At 52.4% G+C, this 24,427-nt stretch overlaps 12 protein-coding genes across 12 annotated transcripts; 5 read left to right on the top strand and 7 right to left on the bottom strand.

Annotated features, from left to right (window-relative positions):
* Positions 1 to 720: 720 nt before the first annotated feature.
* N7462_002859 (M3 family metallopeptidase) lies at positions 721 to 3,044 on the bottom strand (the record flags this gene model as incomplete). The annotated part of the gene is made up of 3 exons (XM_057074585.1): positions 721 to 913; positions 1,002 to 1,663; positions 1,740 to 3,044. The coding sequence occupies 3 exons, from the start codon at positions 3,042 to 3,044 to the stop codon at positions 721 to 723; spliced, it is 2,160 nt and encodes a 719-aa protein (XP_056938226.1).
* A 658-nt stretch (positions 3,045 to 3,702) lies between these two features.
* N7462_002858 (stearoyl-CoA 9-desaturase sdeA) lies at positions 3,703 to 5,159 on the bottom strand (the record flags this gene model as incomplete). Its single annotated transcript, XM_057074584.1, has 2 exons — positions 3,703 to 4,832; positions 4,922 to 5,159. The coding sequence occupies 2 exons, from the start codon at positions 5,157 to 5,159 to the stop codon at positions 3,703 to 3,705; spliced, it is 1,368 nt and encodes a 455-aa protein (XP_056938225.1).
* A 760-nt stretch (positions 5,160 to 5,919) lies between these two features.
* On the top strand, positions 5,920 to 6,695 carry N7462_002857 (uncharacterized protein; the record flags this gene model as incomplete). Its single annotated transcript, XM_057074583.1, has 2 exons — positions 5,920 to 6,277; positions 6,331 to 6,695. 2 exons carry the CDS (start codon positions 5,920 to 5,922, stop codon positions 6,693 to 6,695), a joined length of 723 nt encoding a protein of 240 aa, XP_056938224.1.
* Positions 6,696 to 7,650: 955 nt separating this feature from the next.
* On the top strand, positions 7,651 to 9,647 carry N7462_002856 (nucleobase:cation symporter-2 family protein; the record flags this gene model as incomplete). The annotated part of the gene is made up of 4 exons (XM_057074582.1): positions 7,651 to 7,742; positions 7,807 to 7,973; positions 8,062 to 8,241; positions 8,341 to 9,647. The coding sequence occupies 4 exons, from the start codon at positions 7,651 to 7,653 to the stop codon at positions 9,645 to 9,647; spliced, it is 1,746 nt and encodes a 581-aa protein (XP_056938223.1).
* An 897-nt stretch (positions 9,648 to 10,544) lies between these two features.
* Positions 10,545 to 11,843, bottom strand: N7462_002855 (MOSC domain protein; the record flags this gene model as incomplete). The annotated part of the gene is made up of 1 exon (XM_057074581.1): positions 10,545 to 11,843. The coding sequence occupies one exon, from the start codon at positions 11,841 to 11,843 to the stop codon at positions 10,545 to 10,547; it is 1,299 nt and encodes a 432-aa protein (XP_056938222.1).
* Positions 11,844 to 12,136: 293 nt separating this feature from the next.
* On the top strand, positions 12,137 to 13,408 carry N7462_002854 (uncharacterized protein; the record flags this gene model as incomplete). The annotated part of the gene is made up of 5 exons (XM_057074580.1): positions 12,137 to 12,182; positions 12,246 to 12,441; positions 12,508 to 12,560; positions 12,622 to 13,175; positions 13,241 to 13,408. 5 exons carry the CDS (start codon positions 12,137 to 12,139, stop codon positions 13,406 to 13,408), a joined length of 1,017 nt encoding a protein of 338 aa, XP_056938221.1.
* Positions 13,409 to 13,537: 129 nt separating this feature from the next.
* Positions 13,538 to 14,512, bottom strand: N7462_002853 (uncharacterized protein; the record flags this gene model as incomplete). The annotated part of the gene is made up of 1 exon (XM_057074579.1): positions 13,538 to 14,512. The coding sequence occupies one exon, from the start codon at positions 14,510 to 14,512 to the stop codon at positions 13,538 to 13,540; it is 975 nt and encodes a 324-aa protein (XP_056938220.1).
* Positions 14,513 to 16,025: 1,513 nt separating this feature from the next.
* pre8 (proteasome core particle subunit alpha 2) lies at positions 16,026 to 17,163 on the bottom strand (the record flags this gene model as incomplete). Its single annotated transcript, XM_057074578.1, has 5 exons — positions 16,026 to 16,144; positions 16,256 to 16,852; positions 16,914 to 16,964; positions 17,037 to 17,056; positions 17,120 to 17,163. The coding sequence occupies 5 exons, from the start codon at positions 17,161 to 17,163 to the stop codon at positions 16,026 to 16,028; spliced, it is 831 nt and encodes a 276-aa protein (XP_056938219.1).
* Positions 17,164 to 17,477: 314 nt separating this feature from the next.
* N7462_002851 (E3 ubiquitin-protein ligase MARCH) lies at positions 17,478 to 18,365 on the top strand (the record flags this gene model as incomplete). The annotated part of the gene is made up of 2 exons (XM_057074577.1): positions 17,478 to 18,155; positions 18,210 to 18,365. 2 exons carry the CDS (start codon positions 17,478 to 17,480, stop codon positions 18,363 to 18,365), a joined length of 834 nt encoding a protein of 277 aa, XP_056938218.1.
* A 554-nt stretch (positions 18,366 to 18,919) lies between these two features.
* Positions 18,920 to 19,993, top strand: N7462_002850 (uncharacterized protein; the record flags this gene model as incomplete). The annotated part of the gene is made up of 2 exons (XM_057074576.1): positions 18,920 to 19,611; positions 19,663 to 19,993. 2 exons carry the CDS (start codon positions 18,920 to 18,922, stop codon positions 19,991 to 19,993), a joined length of 1,023 nt encoding a protein of 340 aa, XP_056938217.1.
* Positions 19,994 to 20,171: 178 nt separating this feature from the next.
* N7462_002849 (amidohydrolase family protein) lies at positions 20,172 to 21,290 on the bottom strand (the record flags this gene model as incomplete). Its single annotated transcript, XM_057074575.1, has 2 exons — positions 20,172 to 20,886; positions 20,989 to 21,290. The coding sequence occupies 2 exons, from the start codon at positions 21,288 to 21,290 to the stop codon at positions 20,172 to 20,174; spliced, it is 1,017 nt and encodes a 338-aa protein (XP_056938216.1).
* Positions 21,291 to 21,827: 537 nt separating this feature from the next.
* Positions 21,828 to 22,655, bottom strand: N7462_002848 (uncharacterized protein; the record flags this gene model as incomplete). The annotated part of the gene is made up of 1 exon (XM_057074574.1): positions 21,828 to 22,655. The coding sequence occupies one exon, from the start codon at positions 22,653 to 22,655 to the stop codon at positions 21,828 to 21,830; it is 828 nt and encodes a 275-aa protein (XP_056938215.1).
* Between the last annotated feature and the right edge of the window lie 1,772 nt (positions 22,656 to 24,427).

The raw sequence follows: 24,427 nt of genomic DNA, 5'->3' as shown, positions 1-24,427 counted from the left end.
ACAAATGAACCGCTTATATCGACCCTGCCGCTTATTTGAGAAACATCCAACAGCTTCTCTGCTAGAGCTTGCCACTCGAGTTGCACTTGTGGACTGAAGATTGGCCGTGTTGAAGAGATCGAGAGCGGCGATGCTTGTTAGAAGGTCATCTGGCTTGCGTTAGCTCGAGGGGATTGAGCTAAACCAATGGTTGGACTGGAAATTTAGAAGCTTACCGAATTCTCATCATAAATCACCGTGTACCAGGTTTAAAACGAGATTCTAGCAAGAAACCTTGACTGCGAAGCCGAACTACGGCACGTCGACAAATCCAAAGGCGGTGGGCTTATCGGACGGGGCGATCGAGCATCAACCTATAGCGCTATCAATTTAATCCTTGGACCACCCCAAGTTGAAGTGAATTTAGGTTGGGATGGAATGAAAAGCATTACTATTTCAAAAAAAAATCAAAGTGCTGCCCATGGCTGATGAGACCACCTTTCGCGGCCTGCAAGATAAAGAAGGGTACACATGTCACCGTACTTCGACTACACCATCCGCTTTCATTACTGGTTGCGAGGGTTGGCCGAGGCTTCCTGGCTCACAGGTACAGCTGTCTAGAATAAGGGCACATGAGTTAAGAGCAAATTCAATGATAAAGCATGTATCATATCTATGCTTTCTGGAGTTATTTTATGGATAGGATGTCGGTAGGACAGATCAGTTCTGAGGTTGATCCAGCTACGCCAGTCCAAGGTCCTGGTAGAACGCATCGGTGCGCGGCTCGCGACCCAAAAAGTTGGTTAGCGTAGTCATCTCGTCCTGGCTACCTCCCTTCTCCAGTACCTGATACCGGTAGCGACGACCCGCAGCCTTGTTCATGGGATCATCCTTAAACACGGTGTAGAACATGTCGGTGGAGTATACTTGGGAGCTGTGGCGGTCGTTAGCAGAAAGGCCAGATACAATTTTCAAGAGACTGAAAGGGAAAGAGACAGACGCAGAGAGCATCAGTGTCTTACCTCAGATAACCGTAGTACCCGGCATCGTAGCCACCAATCAAGTGACCAAAAGTTGCCTCGCCGTGACCCCATTCGTCGCCAGCGCCAAGCGCTTCGGGGCCATCCATTTGGGTGATCTCCTGTCGCAGACGGTTATAGGTGGCAGAAATGGCGACACCCTCAATCTCGGCGTGGCTCTTGGGCTCATGAACGGTCATATCGAAGATACCGAAGTGCAGCTGGCGCAGGTTAAATAGGGCGCCATTGACGTGCTTCGTGCGGATGAGGTTCTCAATAACATCATCCGGGATACGCTCAGACGGCGGCCCGGAGGCGGTTTTACCACCGCTGCGGGCCTGGTTGGCTTCTTGCCATCCGGCCAGATATTCAGGCGAGAGAGTAGAATAATGACGGCTGAGAGAGCGCAGCTGGGATGGTGTCCAGCACCAGTTCTCAAGCATTTGGCTAGGAGCCTCGACAAAGTCGCGGACAGTGTTGGTGCCATGGAAGCGGGAGTAGATGGTTTTCGAGACCAAGTCGTGGATCCCATGGCCCAACTCGTGGAAGAGGGTCACAACCTCGTCGTGCTTAAGCAGACTAGGCTTCTTGGGGGTCGGCTTGGTAAAGTTGCACACCAGTGCGGTGGCAGGGTAGCGGCGCTTGCCATCAGCAGCAATGAAACCCTAGATCGACAATCGTTAATATTCAGACTTTCATATTCCTGCCCCTCAAAAGGCTAGGGGGATGGTGTATAGTTACCGGCTGAAGGTTGAAGTTGGCGGCGTGACCATACTTGCCCTCACGAGGGAACAGATCCAGATACAAGTATCCGACAAAGTCACTTCCCTCACCTTCATCATTCCAAACGCTGAACACCTGAACATCCTTGTGCCAGACAATATCGTTGCCCTTACCGGTAGGAGCCACAGAGGCGCGGTCCTCACCGACAATCTCAACAAACTCCAAGCCAAACAACTCCTCGAAAATCTTCAACATACCCTGGATGGTGGTTTGCAGCGGGAAGTACTCTGCAATAAGTTGCTGGTCCAGTGAGTAGTCCTTCTCCAGCATTACACGGTCATAGAACCGGTGATCCCACAGATAGTAGCGACCGTCGGACTTGGGGTCAGTAGCTTTCTTGAATTCCATTAGGGTTTTGATCTCTTGCTGTCCTCCAGCGATCAAACGGGAGCGCAAATCGCCCAAGAAATTGTCGACGGTCTCCGGGGTTTTGGCCATCTTGTCCTCGATGCGGAAGGCGGCGTGGTTGGGATATCCCAGCAGGCGAGCGGCCTCGTCACGCAGCACAATCGCCTCGCGGAACAAGGGCACATTTTGGTTGCACTTGTTCTCGTTGGCGATCATGACCTGCTTCCGGGTCTCTGGATTGGTGGCATACTTCATTGTCGGGAAGAGATCCGGGTATTTGAAAGTCAACCAGAGCTTGTCGGCATTTTCCCCCTCGCCACGTTTCAGTCCAGACAGGACGTCCTCGGGGACACCGTTCAGTTGCTCCAGAGTGAACCAGATCCCACCATTCTCTTCATTCAGGTTTTTCTGGAATTCAATACTGAGCTGACTGAGACGCTTCTTGATCTCCTTGAAGCGAGCGCGCTGAGGACCCGCAGGGAGACCCAATCCGTTCCGAACAAATCCCTTGTGCTCCTTCTCCAGCAGGCGGCGGGATTCCGGGGCCAGACTCTCATTCTTATTCAACGCCGCATCAACCAGCTTGTAGACATCCTCCCGCATGCCGGATTCGATGAAGAACTCATCCATGAGTTCCTCGGCCTTGGAAGAGGCATCACGAAGCTTCTGGTCCGTTGATACGGCCTGGTAGAAGCCCAAAATGTGCGCTTCAAGGGCCATGACATTCTCATCTTGCGCCAGAGGAGTCAATACACTGGCAAATGTAGCCGCTTCCGGTTTGACCTCAGCGACGACCTTATCCTGGACGGCTCGGGAGACGTTGATGAGACGCTCCGCATCAGCCACCAAAGACTGCGGGGTCGCAGTGAATGTGGGCGGGGCCTGTGGCGGACGGCGGAGGTGACCGGGAGCCATACTGGAGGTTGTCAGGTATCGATAGTTGACAGCAGGTGTCGATCGGAGATGACCCAGCACGGATGACAGGCGAGCGGGGAGGCGGAGGAAAGGCGCCACGGTGAGGACGGCGACAAGAAGAATGAGGAGGTGGATGAGGAGGTGAGCGGTGAGCCTAATAATGGGCGAAAATGGAGTCCGTCAAGCGTCTGGACTAATCAAGAGGAAATGCGGTGTAGACGTGTAAAGGAGAGTGTTGTTGATTGCAGAGGGGAGGAACTACTACTTCAAGCTTCACGGTCAGGTGACGCAGCGTCGATGTACATGGGGCCCACCCCCGCTTGAATGTCGCCTAGTTCTTGGTGCCCCTTTCAGTTTTCCTATGGCGGTAACCAACTACATCGAGTTTTGTTTCTCAACCAACACCTCGAACGAATATGCTTACGTAGACCGGATGGAAAAAAGTTAACAATATGAGAAGGTTCGTTTCTAATTCATGAGAGATTATCTATGTGACAGTCGCTTTTGGGAAAGACGAAAAAAATAGTCGGCAAAACAGGCCAGCAGGCTGAAAAAGAAACAAGCAGGGAAAAAAAACGCCTGACAAACACCACTCCCCAATACCCACAACAAATGCAAGGCACATAACCGAGTTGGATAAAAGAACAGATTTCAAGATTCAAGCGGCATCCGCAGTGGGAATGGGCTCGGGGATCTTGGTGGGCTGCATACCAGCACGAACGATGCGCTGGCCCGTCTCGTCGCGAACATACTCGGAGTTTTCCTTGTGGGAGCGCTTCCAGATCTCGACCTCGCAACCGCCACGGATCACACCCACACGCATGGTAGACAAGAGGTTGTGAGCGGCGTTGGAGTGGTAGTAGATACCGCCGTTGAACATGGCAGTGGCGTCCTTGCCAATACCGGAGCTGATCATGGCCTTGCCACCGGGGTGGTCCTTGATGAAGTCGGTCACGTCGTGAACCACACCGGCGATGGCAACAAGACCACGGCCGTTCTTGGCCTGCTCCACATAGTCGTCCCATTCCATAACGGGCAGCTGGTCCAGGGGAGTACCCCAGTCCAGCTTGGCGCGCTTCTGGTCGATCTTCTTCTGCAGCTGCTGCACACGACCCTTCTCGATCTCATTAGCACGGAACTGCTTCAGGTCGTAGGCGAGGCCGAGCTGCTTCCAAGTCCAGATGGTCCACTTGGTCGGGTCATACTGATGCCACTCAATCGCATTGCGGTAGTCGGAGGGAAATTCGTGATGGAAGTTATGGTAGCCCTCACCCAGAGTGACTAGGGCGGTGATGACGTGATCACGGGGAGAGTTACGGTCGTCGAAAGGCTGGTCACCAAGCCAGTGGGCCAGAGAGTTCACACAGAAGGTAGCCTGCTGAACGAAGAAGATACGCAGGATACCGGCATACACGAAGCCGCCGAACCAATCACCCCAGCCAAGACCAGCGACCAGCATAGGGACGATAAGACCCATGCCGAAGACGACCTTCAGGTAATGACGGTGCTGCCAGATGACGACGGGGTCTTCGTTCAAGTCGGAGATATCAGTGCGGCCAATGCGCTTGGGGTTCTGCTTCATCACCATCCAGCCCAGGTGGGAGTACCAGAAACCCTTACGGACGGAGTAAGGGTCCTTTTCGGTGTCGGTATAACGGTGGTGAGCACGGTGACCGCGAGCCCACCAGCGGATGGAGCCCTCAACAGCACCACCGCCAACGAGCGCGAGCCAGATGCGGAGGGGGAGAGTGGCCGAGTAAGAGCAGTGAGCCCACAGACGGTGATATCCTAATTATATGGCAGATTTGTCAGTTCAAGTGTCTCACAGGTACAAACTGAGAACGGTCCTTTCCCCAAAACGAGGGTCAAACTCTTACCTGCGGTGATACCGAGACCGGTGAAGAAGTAGTAGACAACGGCCCAGATGGCAGTCTTCAGCTGCAATGGGACCCAGAAGGCTTGGACGCAGCCATAGAAGGGGATACCGAGAATGAGGAAGACGTTGAGCCAGTTGACATGCTTGTGCCAGTTGTTGCGAGTCATTTGGGTGTCGGCGATGTGCACCTTCTTGGTGTCGGGTGCCCGGGGGCGAGACGACTCAGCCTTGGTCGACATGGTGTATGAACTGAGATGATCCAATCCTCTCAGGTCGAGTTGGGGAGGGCAGTGGGGAGAGGGAGGAAAGGGAGGAAAGGGCGTGCAGGAGAGCAGGCGGTTTTTTTTATATGAAGGGGCCCACTGGGAGGGGACGTTGGGGTGGAAGAAGGGTTTGATCGTCAACGGATATGGGGAAGCTCAGCGCCAGGCGAATCAACAACCGCACAGCAGTCAGGAATCACAAGATCCCGAGGTTGAGAGAGGGAAAGCGAGGATGAGAGAAGGAAAGCGCGGGCAGATCAATTCTTTTCTCTCCTGCGTCTTTGGGTGGCGATCTTGCGATTTCCCCAAGTCAAGTGAATGTTGGGTCCGCCCCAACGCTTTGTGGCCTGAGTTCCCAGGCCTCAACGCTTATCTCAGCGCCACTGTGCCAATAGCGTTTAGCCTGCTTGCGGGAATTCTTGGGAATCATTGGGAAATGGGGGGAATTCCGCCAAAACCGCGCATTCTGATTGGTGCGGGACGGCTAGGGTTTACGTTGTCGAATCATGCCATCGATCTCTGGGCCACCCTATCCTCTGCATTCCTGATAGAGAGAGCGTTCCTCACTGTGGTCGAGACGTACATTCGATACCTTGTAGTCAGTGGTGCATTCTAGGCGTCTGGGCATCTAGGTACTCCTGGCTCACTCCAGTAAGAGTGCTTTGTATGCATCGATACTGACGGAGTATATACGAAGCCGGAACAGATCGTTGAGCGCACGTGACCCCGCGTGCCGATGTGGCCAGACCGCGGCCGATTCTTCTTCCTGCGTGGTGTTCCCCAAAGTGGCCCGTATGCCCTCTCCCAACAGGAACCCCAATGGCAGCGACTACTCATCCCGATCCTACACCTCCCAGTTGATCATGCCATACATGTCACATGTCTCCAGTCCGATCGAACCACTGAAGACCCGAAGACCCCCGGTCCCTCTTCGCACGGCCCTGAACCTGCGTCACTCCAGCCCTACGGTGGCGAAGAGGACGAAAACTCCACGAATATCAGCATCCCGAGAACTAATGTCAATTGGAGACAGCGTCATAACTACGTTGCTAACAAGGCAGTACCGGCATCAGATCCTGCGAATTGCTATCCCTGTAATGCCCAAGGATGAAGGAACGCGTTGCCAATTGATTGCCAATTGTCACAGATGAGGCGGACCGAGGCTCTGTCTCTCCCTGGTTCCGTGACCAAGTTCCATCGGCAGCACCCACCACAACCACACTCCTCCAGATGCCATATCTTTTGTTGAACCCCGTGATCTGTCTCGTGTGGGAAACGAATGCAGCGCCGCCAATGTCACCTCCCCCGCAAGATGGCTGTCAGAATAAAGTGCCCAGCAACTTTCTTTGTCTGGGGTACCGGCTGCGGCTGCTTCTTATAGCCTCACCCCTCTCCACATTCTCCAATGGCCCTCTGTCGACCCATACCAGATTAGATAAGACCATCGGCGCCTTCCACTCTTCACGGGTACCTCCGCCAGATCTTCTGAGCCTTTGTCGAGATAACCCCTAGAGATGTGGTCCCAGCGATAGCCGACCGTCGAATAGATGCTCGGGACACCCGGGTTCCCGGGGAAGGCGCTTATGTGGCTTCTCCGATAGGGAGAACCCGGCCCTATCAAGAGACTCATCGGACCATGACCATCAGGGGGAGGAAGATGCAAAGCAGACCCCATCGGATCTCAGATCGCTCTTGAGAGTTTCATGAGGCCTGTGTGATGCTTCTACCTCTTTCGTACTTAAACAATGCTTGCCATCTACAGAAATTCACTGTCTTGAGGTACCGATGGATATCCGCTTCAATGTCCACAATGAGGATCTACTTCGTGGCCCATAGAAATCATCGTAAGAAGGTCTCCACCCGTCCTTCATTATTGGACTACAACTAGGCCGGGGAAAGTCGCTTGCGGCTAAAGTAAACCATTTCGCTTTCCTTATCTCCTCCACTCGGGCACTTGGGTGGGGCGCGAGTCCTTCGGCCGACCGCTCATTCGCTGATTCTGTCCTGGGCCGGTCAGCCCGCCCCACCAGCAGATAAGACCCCAGGCGGGCGAAGGGATTCAAAGCACAAGGGGAGTCAAACGAAGCAGGGCTAAGTTGGGAGGTCCAACACGTTATGCGATGCTCTTGCTAATGGCAATCCCCGGGAGAGGATCTTATCGCCGGCTATCCTTTCTCCACATGGACATCGGAGATGCGGTTTAGAGTTTCGCCATTCGCGTGGTATGCTGTTTTTATTTTTTATTACCACTTTTGACTTTTAGTTTGTGTTTAAAGGATTAAATGCAGAAATTCGCGTCCAATTGTTAATTTTTGGATGTCAAGAATCAGCTCTTTTATATTTCGGGTACCACAACCACCCCAAACCGCCGTGAGTTATAATAGCTCATGCTCTTCTACTCTCCCTCCCCTCGGTAGACTCTAGATTTCTCGCCGACCTGCGCTTTTTCATCCCTTCTGCTCCCACCATGGATGGTCCCGACCAGATTGGGCCTGATTTGAGGCCGAAACAAACCTTCCGCGACAAACTGCGGCATATCGTCAAGACTTTTACCACTAGGTGCGTATGGTATCCCCATCCCGACTGTGCTGACTCGACATGGGATTGACTCGAATTGCCACAGAGACGGTCTCCTTGGCGACTATGACTATGCCTTCCTCTTTACCCCGCGTATCCCGTTCACCAAACAGACCCGCAAGTCGGCCCCGTTCTTCGGGCTCGATGATCGCGTGCCTGTCGTGCTGGCGTTCATTCTCGGCTTGCAGCATGCACTGGCAATGTTGGCAGGTGGTGAGTATGACAACGACAGTCCGGCCTATCAGTTTTCTGTTCTGAGTATGGAGTGAGCCGATCGCTAATTTTAAGTGATATGGCACAGTGATTTCGCCACCGATCATTCTGGGCGGCTCCTCGGGAGTCAATTTCGGTGATGAGCTCTACCAGTATCTGGTGTCGACCTCGTTGATTGTATCGGGCCTTCTGAGTGCACTGCAAATGACCCGCATGCATATCCGGGGCACGAAATACTTCATTGGAACCGGGCTGTTGTCCGTGGTTGGTACGTACCAGCTCAACTAGCCAAGCAGTTCTCCGATTGCTCGCTCCTCCACAATATACGTATATCTAGGTTACTAATCCGACATGCTTGATGGAACAGGTACATCCTTCTCCACCATCACAGTCGCCTCTGGTGCCTTTACTCAAATGTATAAGTCGGGCTACTGCCCCCTCGATGCGGATGGAAACCGATTGCCGTGTCCCAAAGGATATGGCGCTTTGCTGGCCACCTCCTGCCTGTGTTCTCTGCTCGAGATTGGTCTCTCCTTCCTGAGCAGCCGTATTCTCTCGCGGGTCTTCCCTCCCTTGGTGACCGGGCCCACGGTGCTGCTCATCGGAGCCTCGCTCATCATGACTGCGCTGGAGGATTGGGGCGGTGGCTCGTCTTGTATGCCCGCTTCATCCAGCTCGACTCGACCGATGTGCCCCAATGCCAGCGCGCCGCACGCCCTGCCCTGGGGGAGTCCTGAATTCATTGGACTCGGCTTCTTGGTCTTCGTGACAATTATTCTGTGCGAGCGATTTGGCCCGCCCATTCTGAAGAGTTGCGCGGTGGTGGTTGGGTTGCTGGTGGGCTCGATTGTCGCGGCCGCCTGCAACTACTTTGAGGACTCTGGCATCACTGCGGCACCGGTAGCGTCCTTTGCATGGGTGCACACGTTCCCGCTGAACATCTACCCCCCTCTGATCCTCCCCTTACTGGCACTGTACATCGTCATCATGATGGAGTCAATTGGTGATATCACTGCTACCTGTGATGTATCCCGGCTCGAGGTGGAAGGGGCCACCTTCGACTCCCGCATCCAAGGTGGTGTGCTAGGTAACGGGCTGACCTGCCTGATCGCAGGGCTGATGACAATCAGCCCGATGTCCGTGTTCGCGCAGAACAACGGTGTAATTGCACTGACCAAGTGCGCCAACCGGACGGCTGGATTCTGCTGCTGCTTCTTCCTGGTGATCATGGGAATCTTCTCCAAGTTCGCTGCGGCGCTGGTGGCCATACCTAGTGCCGTCCTGGGTGGCATGACGACCTTTTTGTTCAGTAGTGTGGCCGTCTCTGGTATCCGTATCATTTCTACCATCGACTTCAACCGCCGCAACCGGTTTATTTTGACAGCCAGTTTTTCCCTTGGGATGGGCATCACACTCGTGCCTGATTGGTGGTCGTACGTTTTCACGTACAGTGGAGACAACCATGCCCTGGAGGGTCTGTTGAACGCCGTCGACCTGGTGATGGAGAACGGCTTCGCGGTGTGTGCTATTCTCGGCGTCATTCTCAACTTGATTATCCCCGAGGAAGCTGACGATGTCCCTGCGGTTTGGGATGCGAGTATGTCCTCAGAAAGCCACCCGGAGACCCGGCCGGCACAGGAAATGGAGACCAAGGTGCCACCGCCGAGCCTGTGATGTTCTTTTGCTGTTCTTACATATGATGATACCTCCTTTTTGATTTATGGCGTTTGTGTAATTTACTTTCTCCTACATACTACGCACTCCGCAGGTGCTCTCAATAGACGATGATTTTTGTTGATATTGGATGTTCGCTGCTTTCTCTCAAGCCTAAGCTATCTATGAAGAAGTTGAAGCCGCAGCCGCAGCCATAACAAATAGCCCCAGTAGTAGTATCAAGCCGGCCTGTTGATCGCGGCGTGTGGGGCGATGATACCAAGGCGGTGGTATCCGGGGTATAGCGTAGGGATGATGCAGCAGTAATGCTGGGAGCAGCAGATACTATTCGTTGACGGTACCTGCTACATCGTGCTGTAGTTCTTCCCCCATGAGGGGACAGAAGGCCTTACCTGTAACCTGCCTACCCCCTGGTGGCTCGGTTGTCAATGTGTACATCCACTTCTCCTAGTGTGCCGCAAGGTGTGCTACGATCGGATCGCAGACTGGGTTCTCCTGGCGTCTTGGGGCCGATCTTCGGAGGAGCCTGCCTGACGTACTTTGTTGGATTGATTCCTCGCCGTGGGGCCCGGGTTAGGCGCCGGGACTTGGGTTATATCCCCAAGTTGGGTGGTTTTTTTGGATCCCCTTTGGTCCTTCTGGGCATGTTGCGGGCAATTGAGTACATGCCCCAGTGCACTCCCCGGCCTCTTTTTGAGGCTATTCAGAACATCCAGCGATAGCGAGGTCCCAGGATCGATTCTCACCCGGACTTTCTCTTTTTTTCCCGCCCCTCTCAGCCTTTCCCCTTGTTTCCCTCTCATTCTGCATAACGCGAGGTCATGTTGTAAATGAAGGATATAGAGGATGAGATTTCTATCCCCAGACCAATTGTCTTTGGTCTGTTTGATACTTCCTCTAGACACCTTCCACCTTCTCCCCAGGGGCTAGCATCTTGATATACCGGTGCTCGCCAGTCTCTAAAACTCGGACTTCATCTCCAACGCGGAGAACAAACTGCTCAATGGCGGGCACAAGCTGCATGCCTAAGCATGCATTCGTCCGATCCCCATCATCTATTCGACGATACGCCTTAAGCGTGCGATCTGGCTCGGCCTTATGACGATCACCTGAATCGGGATCCACATTCGGCAAACGGCATCGCACTGTGCGGCATGCCGCATGGATCTCGACTCCGGCGATCTCCAGCCGCTTCCAATGGTCCTCCGCGAACGCCTCTGGGCCCTGGATGATGATGTTCGCGCGGAATCGCCGGATACTTAGCCGAGGAATCGCATACGCGCACCGAATAGCCACATCCCGGTGACTAGCTAGATTCAGGAGATGGATGGGATATGCATCGGCAAAGGCGGTGTTGGGCTGGAACCCAATTTGCTCTTTGCACGGCGCATTGCGAAAGATTTCCCGATGGTGGGCTGGGTTGGCCCGAAAAAGAGTCAAGGGGGAGGTAGACGGTTCAAAGCCAAGGTAGGCGTGCAATGAATCGGGGAGCAAGGATCCATAGTCGAATGCCAGAGGCTTGTCTTTCCAGATCCTGACCGGCTGGACTGGGAAATTACTGCCTTTGGGTGGGAGAAGGGGGACACAGAACGTGCGTCGGCTCTCAAGGAGGCCAATCGTCATAGCCATCTTGATCCAAGATCCTAGGAGACCCAGTGGAGCAAGCCGAGGGTACGAGATCAGCATCACACCCTGAGACTGTACCTCGGGCAGAGTCGGTGCATAATCCGGGGTAGTAGGGTCTGGGACCCAGATTTCCGGATGGATCAATGCGAGACGTTGAAACCCAGCATTGCGCAAGGTCCGGCAATTCCAGCCATCGGTGGTTTGCTCCGCAAAAACAAATTGGCGGTCAAATTTCAGACCCGTTGGCACCACCTCGGACGTTTCAAGTTCAATGCCGCCGCATGATTTCAGTGGGAAGGTGAACAGGGCTTTGACGCGCCACGATGGCAGACCATTGGCATCGCGCTGGGTAACAGGCACAGCGTCGCTGTATCGAGGGTCAAACTCATCATTGAGATTGCTCTGTCCATGAGATAGGCCTAACCGGCGACATCCCTTGGGGCGATGAGATCGGCTCGGACGAAACAGGACCAAAATGGGAAGACAACAGACCAACAGGACCAGAATGGAAGGGGAGAGAACAATGCCCCCCGGAGACAAAAACCCCGAGACATTCGCATCGGAAGACATGAGTATACCCAATGTTCGATGTTCCATGGCTAACATGCAATGCTGACAAGTCTATAAAAAAGTGACCTGCAGGCAGACGTCCGGCCGAACGCGGTTTTTCCGAGCTCCCAATCCGCGGACCCACCACGATCCACAACCCTCCGCGCACCAAACTACGCAGTACACGTCGAACAGAGGACGTAAATAGAAGAGCAGGAGAGACCAAAGCGTGACGGCTGCATGAGAATGTCCTAGACTCTACCCTGTATTTGTTGAACATGCATCTTTCCTCGGTCTGAACTGATGTGCCCGTTATGAGCATCAACAAGGACCTGCCTGGTCTCGACAGCCAAGATACGCGTGAGTTGGGTTTCTTCCCGTGATACAACGCCACGGAGACGTAAACTTATACGAACCGAACAGTTCCGGTGGTCTCCATTTCGGCCTCGCAATCATTGAACGCGTCGGCGGCAGTTGGAGACCCAATCCCTACAGGGCTACCGCGCCTCGACGAGGCGTTAGATGACTCGCCTCCAGACCTGCGGCGGCTGGGTGGGATCTTGCGTGGGCAAGTGACGGAGGTATTTGGTCCGCCTGGTGTAGGGAAAACCTCGTTTGCGTGAGTTGGATGATTCTAGACGGTTCACCTTTCCTCTAGGGAGCATCAGTTGACTTATTGGGGCAGGCTAAGCGTGGCATCGCATGCCCTCCGCGATGGCGGGAAAGTGGCTTGGATCGGTATAGTTCTATCAAACACCTTCGAGAAGCTTGTCAAAAATCTAAGCTGATGTGGTCTTAGACACCGGAGCCCCCGTCCCGTCTTGCCGGTTTGAGGCCATGGCACCAACCTTGGACAAAGTGATCTATTTCCGGGCACCAACGTTGCCTCATCTCCTGGCTTTACTCATGCGTCCACCAACAGGATTCCCGCCAGAAGAGACATCTCTCATCGTGATTGACTCTGTATCTTCCTTGTTTCCATCCTATTTCCCTCATCCTGCCGAGTTGAAGGATCGCCTCACCCATGGCAAAATCACCGATAAGGCCCAACTGCAATGGCTCCTGAATCGTAAATGGAATATTGCCAGCGAATTGGCAACACACCTGACACGCCTGGCCACTCGTAACACCGCCGTCCTCGCCATCAACCAGACGCACACGAAGATCAAAGGCCAGCCGCGCGCAACCCTGCACCCCGTTTTGGCCGGCGGCGCTTGGGAAACGAGCGTGCAGACGCGGATTGTTCTGTACCGCGATCTACCGGATCTGCGATTTGCGGAAATCACCAAGCGCTCCGGGAGAACATTACCAGTTCGATTGGCGGAGCTGATCGTGCCCTTCCACATTGAAGCCGTGGGTTACTTCCTCGACAGTGCCAGGGCCTTCTGTCCCCCTCACCTTGACTAACATGGGTTCAGGATGGTCTCCATGAACCAAAAACCCCCGAAGCACTAAAACCCCCCGAGATTCCCGAAATCACCCCGAGCCGGAAACGAAAAGCTCAAAATGAAATCGCCGATAGTCAGGATGAAGATTCGGAGGAAGAGTATCAGTGGATGGACGAGGCCTTGCTGGACAACAACTGACGGTAAACGCAAGACATCCTCCGAGAGTGATGACCACATATGAAGGGATGACTTGAATATGAGAAGCGTATTGCAAATTATTGATCTTTTTCTGCCCCAATAAATTACTACATGCTATGGTCATTATGGTCATGAATTCACAATCTCCGACTCCACGAAAACCCGACTTTCGACCACCCGCACCTGGTCCAGCGGTGTCAAAAATCCTTTGGGCTCACAAGGCTGCTCATTCGGTCGCTCGGGTCTCTCGGGTGGACGCTGGAAAGAGCAGAGGGGCAACGTATCGGCGATGGCGATGGAGACGGGATGGCGGGACCCTTGAATGAGATCAACAAGACGGCCGAGCACAGCAAACTCGAGCTTGAGTTTGAGCGAGTAGATAAACCCCTTCAGAGTGATCTGCACTGCATAAAAGTTCGCGTACTCGAGCCCAAGCAAGAGTAGGTCCATAGTGATGATGGCGCAGTTGATGCCGATGAGCTGGTACATGATGGATCGCGCGCCTGGTCGGGTGGTCGCTTCGGCGCCCAGCCGTAGAAGTTTGACTGTTTCGATCACGTAGAGAGTTGACAGCAAGCTTTCTTGGATGGTAAAGCCGGTCAGCTGGATCTTCTCCATAATGTTGTAGCCTTCGACCCAGACGATGTCGCTGCTGTGGATAATGTTCGCGCCATAGGTTAGGATTGTGGTAGGGACATGCAGCAGGAAGAAATTGGCAACAATGAGATGCAACACACGGCGCAGGATCCGGTCATCCCGAAGAACCAGATGGAGGCGTGAGTAGAGCACGATAGATTGCCCAGTCACCATCGTCCACCAGCCAACGGTCAGGACGGTGACGGATAAGACCGAGTCAGCGCGGGTGAAAAACTTCATCAAGAACCCAATGGAGTAAGGCACGACCCCAATGCAACCTGATATCAGCAGGGACCAGAAGTAGAGACCTCGCCAGCGACGAAAGGTGGAGGGCACCAGCACTACCAATTCCGCGACGTTGTAGCAGGACAGGCCGATGAACGTCACCAAGATCATCTGCAAGACGCTCCCCTCCGACGCGAGGGCGCCGGAGATACCATCAAGCAGATCCTTCGGAGGGTCAGACATCCTGAGGAGTCGATTTAATATGATCGTGTAGCTCAAGAACTGCAAAGAAAGAGAATTCGCCGTCCAGCCCACAATCAATCCCAATCAAATAGACTCAGATAGACCACAGATATCAGCCCAGCAGTCGCTCAAGAGACAGGCACGAATGGGACTCTACGAGCCCAATTCACCCAGTCTGGTATGCATACATCACTTTGTCGAACGTAGAAGTGAAAGGATGAAAAGGCGAGAGGACTGGTTTGTCGTTGTACAAGGCAAGTCGGAAGAAAGCAATCAGGTCGAACGCAGACGAGAAACAAGTCGTCAACAAGAATGCAACCCCTGTACCCCCACTGCAGCTGCTTGTTGTCCGTGCATTGAGAGACCGGGAGATCGGGAGACAAGGAGAAAGGGGAAGCCAGCCTTAGGTTACCAGACGATCCTTAGGGAGGCGCAGAAGAGCAAACCACCCCGAGGTTCGATCGAATCAGCGTCCTGCTCCGTCCAATGTTGTTCCAGTTTATCTGAAGCGGGGGCCAAAAACCCGGGGTAGATCGGCGCCACCTGCAGCGCCCGTGTCAATAGCGCGACAATCTCTCGGGTCTTTCTACTAAAGCCCGAGCTCCATGGGAGAAAGGAAGGTGACAAATTGGCCTGGGCAGGAGGAGGCCGGTCGAGATGGTAACTTTGGCATCCAGACGGTTCACCGCTGAAACCCCGGGTCTGTTGATGTTGATACTGCCCATAATACCAATACAATGGATAGGCAAAAACCAAAGACCATCGGACGGTGCACACCTATCAATATCCCCTTGGAAAATCAATCAAAAAACAAGATATGCAGTGTACAGGTGCATCCGCATATTGGAAATACTGTCTGGCCGATCTTGGCTTTATTGTTGGGTCCTACCCAATTCCCAGTAGGGGATACTGCTACGCCTCGCCATTGGATATAGACGAGCTCACCTGTAGTTCAACATGCTTCGTCCCGCTCCAATTACTCACGTGATCACATATAGCTATGGTGTGTACATAGGTTTGGAATGGCACGGACCCTAGTGATGCCTCGCTCGGTGGCATTCGGGAGCGTGCAGAACTCATTGCTGACATGTTCTAGATTGTTGGGCCATCTACACGGAGCGGTTCCAATTCCAAACCCCCCACTTATTGCAAAGCCCAGACAAGACACGGTCCAGCTTGGAAGTTGCTGTGATTGGAAATTGGCCGTTTGGTGCAGGCTTGCAGACTTCAACACTGTCACAAGGCAAGCAGGGGCTTTCCTGAGGAGAGGGTGTGCAAATCAAAACGAAATCTTGTCGCCAAGAATATCACAGATGTTATGGCAGTTTGTAGGTCTTTGTCTAGATTTTGCCAAGGCATTGCTATCTACCCATTTCGCCTACGAACAACCATGACAGACCATTAAGGTATCTTCAACCCAAATATACATGGACCAAGCACGAGAGCCAAGAAGAGAAAGAAAGGGGTTGTCATTTGAGTCTAAATCATACTCTCAGCGTCTTTGATTGGTTCCTCATAGGTTGGTCAAATAGTCCTCAATCTGCTCCTTGGTGAGCTTCCTGAACCGCGGGCCTTGGGCACCTTCCACTCCCTCAAAGCCTAGTAGGTGATCGACCGGAGGCCCGACAATACCTGTTTCGTACACGTTAGTGCCCGAAAAACGCTATTTCAGCAGAACAAGCGACCAAAACCAGGCTGGACACCCTTTATATGTCAACAGGTCAAAACGTAGGAAGTGCTTACCAATCTCTATTGTGTCCCCATTCATCTCACCCTCAATGGTCTCTTTGAGAGTCAGCAGCGCAATGTGGATAGCATCTTCCAGTTCAAGTCCTTCAGTGTATCGCTTCTCTAGGAATGTCTTCGCACTTGTTGCGTGCTTGCCAATGGCCGTCGCCTTCCACGGGTAGTAGCTGCCGCTGGGATCGACCTGGTACAGGCTTGGGCCACCCTTCAGAATACCGCCAGTCTTACCGGAAGGCTTTTCAGGGGAATCCTTCTTCTCCGCATCCGACACCTCGGGCTCAACACCCTCATCCCAGCCTGCAATCAACAGACTGACACCATATGGCCGGACACCACCCGACTGCGTCGCCTCCTGCACCACCCGAGCGACATCTTGCACCAGAATGCGAGTAGGTGGGTATTCATTGTAAATGCGTTTGTAACCAGTGTGTGAAACTTTGCGGGCTTTATCGACAAGCACGCGATAGTCGGGGCCCATGCCGGCATAGACCATGCCAATGTCCGGGGTAATCAGCGAGATCTTGGAGAGCGAGGGAGGATCGATCAGTGGTGAAGAGGACTTCTTTTCCGTGGCGAGAACAATTCCGTTAGTGGCTAATCACGGTAGATTAGCTTTGAACGTCTGTCCTCGTGGGGAGTCATCCTCCGCCCGTACCTTTGATACCGAGGGCTGTGACGCCCTGGTTAACCGCATTTAAAGCATATTCTGGTTCAGACGATCAGCAAAAGCATGTCCCAGCAATATTCACACCATGAGACAGCGTTCGCCCAAGCTTACCGATTTGCACCAGTTTTCCACTATCGAATGATGGAAGTTAGCTTCAAGACCGCACAGGGAGATGGGAGCAACGAAGCTCATACCTGGGCGAGAAGGTCGTCAGGGAGAATGAATAACGGTCGGCCATGATATGATGCTAGAAAAGAGAAGGAATCACACGGATAGTCCGACGATGAAAAGGAGAAAAAAGGAGCAGGCAACTGTAGGCAGAAGGGTGACGTTTGACGCGGTAGCTTGTCCAGAGTTGATCGTAGCTGCGGTGCTCGACCCCAAGGCGGTGAGCCCCATTGGGTTAGAGCCTCGAAACGAAGGGTTGCTTTGCCGAACTTTTCTTGTGTCCTTTTTCCTTCCTCATCTCCACCTGAGTTCATGACTGTTAACCTTCGAGACTCTGGAGCATCGGGCCCAACTTTGCTATGATCCTCCCTGGCATTCTTGCCAATGCAGTCCCCCAACAATGAGCCGGAACTACCGGGATCGGGAGGAGCTACCCCTCCCCGGGAACAGAGCTATTCCCCCCGAGTTTGTCGTATCTGTTTGGAGACGGTTCTGCCGACAGTACAACCCGCCGAATTTCTCCAGAAGCCTCGCGTGGTGTATGAATCCACCGACCCTGAACTGGGCCGTTTACTGCGCCCCTGCAATTGCAAAGGCTCCTCGCGTTATGTCCACGAGGGTTGCCTACAAACATGGCGGCACGCTGACCCCAGATACGGCCGACGGAACTACTGGCAATGTCCAACATGTGGCTTTCAGTATCGCCTCGAGCGTTTGACCTGGGCCCGATGGATCAGTAGTGCCGGCACCCAGCTTTTGCTTACCTTTGTCATTCTTCTTCTAACCATTTTCCTGCTCGGATTTGTTGCTGACCCCATCATTGTTTTCTTTGTTGGTGAATTGGACGATTTGCCTTTGGAGTATGATGACCTTGACGTGGAACAGGGGTCATGGCTGGCCCACTTCGTCAAGGGACTCGCCTCCCTTGGCCTGATGTCTTTCTTCCGGGTCATGTTTATGATGTCGCCATGGAATCTTCGAGTCGCCACAGGAGGCCGGTCCTCTGGCCGCGATCGAGTCCGTTGGCTCATGATTGTGATTGGCGTGGGTAGCTTCCTTTGGGTAAGCTTTGTGTAGAGGGCCCGCACAACCGCTACTTGACTAACCATCAACCAGGCTGTCTGGAAGGGCGTCCGAACCTGGAGTAAACGAACCCTAGAGAAGGCCGGTGAACGAGTCATGGACGTCCCCTTACCGGACGACGAGGATGACCAAGCTGTGCCTGAACCCGAACCCGAAGCTCATCCATCCAAGTATTCAAAGACGGATTGAGATTTCTTTTCCCCCTCCCAACTTTCATTTTCTCCATATCTCCCGCACTACTTTAAGTTGCCGTGCTCCTGCAAATGACACGTCGATTAGTCAATGTGCGCAGAATGATTCTTGTCCTTCGTTAACTCTTGTCTCCTCTACTCGAGAAGGAAGCGTAGCGGCATCCGGGAGCGTTTTGTTCCTTCGTCGCTGGCTTCTTTCATTCAATCGGGCAGACGTCAAGGGGAAGGCAAGACCATGCCTCGATCGGGGAAGCGTCTTACTTTCTTAAGTATTTGCGTTACGTTTTTGGAATTGAGGGATGGGATATACCCGTACATGCCAATAGCAGATCAGTTCATTACTATTGTACTATGATACCATTGATACCCTTTTCGTTGCTCTGCTTTAGGCAGATTCCCCGAACGTTGCCTGTCCGGCAACGCAACTAAAATAACTGAAGCTTGAACTCTCCTTTTCCTCCCACTCCACTTGGAACGCTCTTTCCCTCTCCCGAATCGTATTCTTTCCTCGTTGCAGTACTCTGATCTTCATTTCGGCGAGCGATACGCACCATGGCGAGTCGCGAGCTGCCGCTCTCCTTGCTCGATGCAGTGCGAGCGCAACTCACCCTCGACTCGGACTCGGACAGGTCTGTTTCGCCAGTGAGAAAGATTGTCTCGATCCCTGAGAGAAGGCCAGTCCGACCGTTGGACGACAATCCTCTTGCCAGCAGTACGTCCACTAGTGGCAGCTTCGTCTACATCGATAGCACAAACGACCACGAGCCTTTCCCGGATTTCGACGAGACACTCTCCGAAGCTTACCACGAGTGCGAGCAAGCATACAATGAGGCTGTTGCTGCGGCCATGCAGGAAGAGATCCTCGCCAAAGAAGTCGAGCCTGGCCTTGTTGCTCCGCCAGGCCAGCCCGAGACCAAGAAAAGGACTCTAGACAGAATCAAGACGGTTCTATCGAATCCTCAGCTGCGTTCCTCTACACGCAAGCGATTCATCGCCCTCTGCAATATGGTCATTCGTCTTGACCACGTTCTTTTTCGTCGCAGTGAGAGCTTTCTGGGCCCTCAAGATACGGCTGATGCGCAAGAAATCACCACTGAGATGTTATCATATATCTCCTGGGTCGATGCTCTCCTACAGCAGCTGGTGGAGACGGCAGGGCGAGTTTCCTACATGCTGGCGTTGATTGAGGAGGAAGAAGACGCAGTGGTAGTCCGGTACCGACAGATGGCATCGGTAGTAGCTGCGTAAGTGATGTGATGCTTCCCAACTTCGACTTCACTGATCCACCAGTATAGTCATCTCCGGAAGCCACGCTTCCTGGAACAACGTCTCCTCTCCCTGTATCTTGACCTCTACGATGAGTGGATCCACAACCGATTTCTTCACATGAGCAACCGCCAGATTCTACAGGAGGATAAGATTGACCCGGCTCGTCTGGATTTGACTCGCCATCTACATTCCATCTGGGAAATCCTGTCACGGTCGATTGAGAATTATGCGCTGTACCGTGAGGCTCTGCAGGAAATCAGAGATGAATACTTTACACCAACAATGGAAGAGATGCCTAATGCCCCCGATATGGAGCCTGGCTTAGCTGAAGAACACCACCAGGAAGATAGTTCTTAAGGATGCTCTCACGACTGTGAAAGATTAAACGGGTGATGAAATATGAGCCATGAGCCACAAAGCCTAGTAACTGACGAAGTGAAAAGCAATGCAGAACATAGATTGATTGATTGATTCGTTCATTCTTCATTTTTCGTAGATAGATGTACATTAGGTCGCCATTCAAGTAGATCCTTCCTCAAGCAGTGCTGTCTTTATATGGACCCAGCTTGAATAGCTTCTTCGCATTTTCCCGCCCGATCTTCAACCGATCCGTGTCCGACATCTCTGCATTATCAAACCAGTCACATGCATCCTGAAATGTCTCAAATGGATAGTCAATTGAGAACAAGATCCGATCGGACCCAACCTCGGCCATACAGAAGCTCAGCGTGGTCGTCGAGAAATGCCCGGATGTGGTAATCCACAGGTTCTGCGCGAAGTATTCGCGAATGGTCTTCTTGCAGGTCTCTTGGAGGCCAAGCAGCTTCTTCCGATCCTCGAACCAATGGTTAATCCGCCACATATCGAAGGGGATGTGCTCGCCCAGGTGACCGAGGATGATCTGCAGCTTGGGGTGGCGGTCGAACACGCCGTTGGTGACCATTCCCAGAGCGTGCAGCGATACGCCCTGCGCAAAGGACAGTGGGGGGCCCACTAACCACTTCCGGTCCGCCCATAGCTTCTCATAGATGGTGCCGGTGGGGTTGCGCGGGTGCAAGTATAGGGGCACGTCCAGCTCAGTGCAGGTCTGCCAGAACACATCCCATTTCTCATTATCGTAAAAGATCATGTCGTCGCCATCCGGGCCAGCACGCTGGGTGTCGTTGACGAGCGCGCCGAGAAAGCCGTATTGTGTAACACAACGGCGCAATTCTTGGGCGGCCTCGTTGGGGTCGTGCATAGAGAGAGTACTGCAGATCCACATTAGCTATCTATGGCCCCTGGGTTTCCCAGCACAGCTGTCCACCATCTCGAGAAAAGCTTCCAGTTGGTGGTGATCGGAGCTGACTTACGCGAACGCAGCAAACCGGTCAGGGTACGCCTTCACCCGCTCGGCGATGTAGTCATTAATTTCAACAGCCAGGGCCTGTGCATCCTTGGGGTCCCAGATATCCTGGACACCCGGCGCAGTATAGGAGAGAATCTGCAGGCCAACGCCATGTTTCTCGGCGAAGTTTAATCGAATGGAGTCGACGTCGTTGATCTCTGCGACATGCTTATCGACATCAGTGGCGAAGAGACCAGCCCACCAGCGTGTCTTTTCTTGGAACCGCGGAAGCGCAAAAGCTTCTTCAAGAGCGATCTTTCCGAGCATCGTGGGTACAGAGGTGTGTGAAGATGTGAGGTTGGAAGGGGAGTTGAGTTTGGAGAAGGAGCCAGCTCGTTGGGAGAAGCATATAACAACTGGTGATGGACGTCAGTCATGACAGTCGCGGAGTCGCGGCGATTTATATTGATCATTCCGATTGCCCCGCACTTGGATCGGAACCTGGTGCAAGACCACCAATTCGGCCAGACACGAGTAATATCGGAAGCAGCAAGACATGGCGCATCGGTTATTTGCACTGGATCCGACGGGCGCACGGCGGACCGCATTGACTTCTCCGCATTTCAGCGGGGCGGATCGGTTCGGCACTCGAAAGCTGGGGGAAGCCGCCGTGCTCGATCCGACGGCGGCGCTTGGGGGTTCATACAAGACCCACACGGGAAATGTAGGACGACAGGAATGTCTCTAGGGAATGTCTCTGGGAATGGTCATGGGAATTTTTGCTTATCTACAGGATATCACCATAAAAGACCTAGATACAGAGTATATAAGAGTATAAAAAGTATGAACAATGGAAGCCCTCCACTAAGACAAACTGGATGTACAGTCGGCCTGCCAGGTCGGAGTTCCGGAGCTATGGGACTGTACAATGGAGACCAACATACCAAGCACAGCGAACTCAAGCTTCAACTTGATGCTGTATACAGTGCCTTTCAGGATAACCTGCGTGAAATAGAAATCGAGATATTGCAGAATCACCAACGCCAGATCCATGACTATAGCAAGAACGTTAATCAAGAGTAATTCATATAGGATCTTATGCCGGCGCTTGTCCCCCTCCGGACTGAGTCGAATCAGGCGAATGGTATTCCAGATATAGATCGTCGAAATCAAAGATTCCTGAGCTGAGAACCAGGTCAATTGGATCCGCTCAGTGACGGCAAACCCGCGCAACCACGGCGATGAGTGGGGCATGTAGGTCGAGCCCACATTCAACACAATCGTCGGAATGACTACCACCAGGAAGCCCAAGACGACTAGCCATCGCACGAAGTTGAGAATCCATGGAGTCTGGTTTACAAGATGGAGCCGGGAATACAGCACCACTGACTGATTCGGCACCATCATCACGAATCCCACATTCGACAAGACCATACTCAGCCATAATGGCGCAAGGCTAAAAAATTGAAAGAGCGGCCCGATGGTCGCGGGAATGACCCCGAACACAGCAGAGGTCAACAAGGCCCAGAAATAGAGACTGCGGTAGCGACGAAAGCTAAGAGGGATCAGAACGGCCAGCTCGAGGGCGTTGTATAGAGCGATCGAGACGAAAACGATGATGCTGATACCAAGTGCCGTGTTGCCTGTTCTTGCGCTAAACAGATTACTCGGAGCCTGTTCAGAACTGGACATGGTCATCGAATTACTGAGCGGGACAACAAGAGAGTGATCCCGGTCGGCATAGTTGACACGCTATGCATTCCGTACATTACACGGGGCGATGGGAGGAGCGCGCAGTGCCGGCACTCTTTGGATTTATATTTATACCCGAGAGAAGAAATAGAAGAGGCCTTCGTATACGCTGGGGTGGGAGGGGTGGCACTGATAAACTTCGTTGGAGAAGTTAATGTTGAGGGGAAGACGAGCGCGCCTCCACACGTTTCCCCTGCGGAGTTTAATTTGAAGTTTAATTCTGAGTGCTGTAAGTTTTGGAGAGAGATAACCATGGGACCGGGCTGCCCAGCATGGCTGTCGAGTGGGATAGAGGAATTTCAACTCAACTCGTTTGCACGTCGTATGTTGAAAGATAGCTAGCAATATGGGAGAAAGGGGAAACGGACAGGAGTGGAAGGCGATTGAACTGGAGATGAAGCGGTCCTTTTGCCGCTGTGTCGGGTGATCGACGTCATTCAGAATAGATAGGGAGAGGATTGTTTGGAACAGCCAATAGTGTTGCCGCGTATAACTTTTCAGCCTCGAATAGGAGAGGTTGTGGCTCTTCATAGCCATAGACATTTGGGGGTTGAAGAATGGTTCTTGAAGCCTCCGTACCACTGATTCATTGTCAATCATTCCTCCCCGCAGTACAAGGATAGGCCGAGAGATGCAAATTTGGTTCACTTGGAGGAGAAGCACAGTGCTTTTAGTAGGAGGGCTTTTTTTTTCGCACGAGTCCGTCGACCTCAGCAACATACATGGGGGGTCAAAAGTCTGTGCCGACCCAACTTCCCTATCACTATATAAACCACCCACACATAATTTTTTCTCTCCCTTCTACAACTACCTAGATGGCACCCCCAATCACTATATTTTGGTAGCAATCGAAAAGAAAATAGTGAGCTAACATCTTCTCAGCATTAATTTATTGTATACGCTATTGAACAAGGTAATAATTCGCGTAGACCTCGACTCGACCCTTATTTTCATAAATTTTAGACGCTTTTCCTAATTAGGATATAGAATTTTGCTGAATAACCTTAGTTGAATACCATTATTTATAGCTATTCAAGTATTGTTATCTAGATATAGGTAGAAATTGCATGATACTAGAAACTATCAGATCCTATGTAGAAATACTATAGGATATACGGTCAAAAATAGGCAGAATATATCGAGCCTAAGGTGTCTACGCTGAACTAAGTGCCCCGGATCATAATGACTAGTTAGTTATTTTCTTCTTTGACATGAGCTCGATGTTAGGGTGCTACTTGCAGGGTAGCGGCCTGTTGGTCAGGTAAGGAAAATGAATACAATATTGAATCGTTATTGAATTGGAGAAGAATAGTAAGGATTGGAACAGACTTTTGAGCACCCACTGTACCATGAAGAATTAAAACAACACACAATACGACAGTCATTAGAATTCCGATTTTGATCATCAAGCCGAGAACCTACTTAGCAACCGCTCTGGCGGAAGAGAAGGGGTCATTCAACGGAGATCGATATATACGGAGTACCCGAGTATTTGTATGGGACGGTGAGACGTGGTAGTTTGCGTGACGAGCGCGGAATAGATCTCCAGTGTGGAACCAGTCTATTTCGAGAAGATCAAGAGGATCAAGCATATCGCAGAAATATATCATTGCTGATTAACCGTACTACCAAATCTACCGAGAAATTCTCAAGGCAGAAGAAATAATGATTCATATTTCTCAATTTCTCCATTATGTTTGTCTCTATCTTGT

The sequence above is a fragment of the Penicillium macrosclerotiorum genome, assembly GCF_028827735.1.
Source record: "Penicillium macrosclerotiorum strain IBT 26536 chromosome Unknown utg000002l_segment0_segment0, whole genome shotgun sequence".
NCBI classification, from domain to species: domain Eukaryota; kingdom Fungi; phylum Ascomycota; class Eurotiomycetes; order Eurotiales; family Aspergillaceae; genus Penicillium; species Penicillium macrosclerotiorum.
The sequence above is the reverse complement of the archived record's forward strand: the minus strand, read 5'-3'. Positions and strand labels throughout refer to the sequence as shown.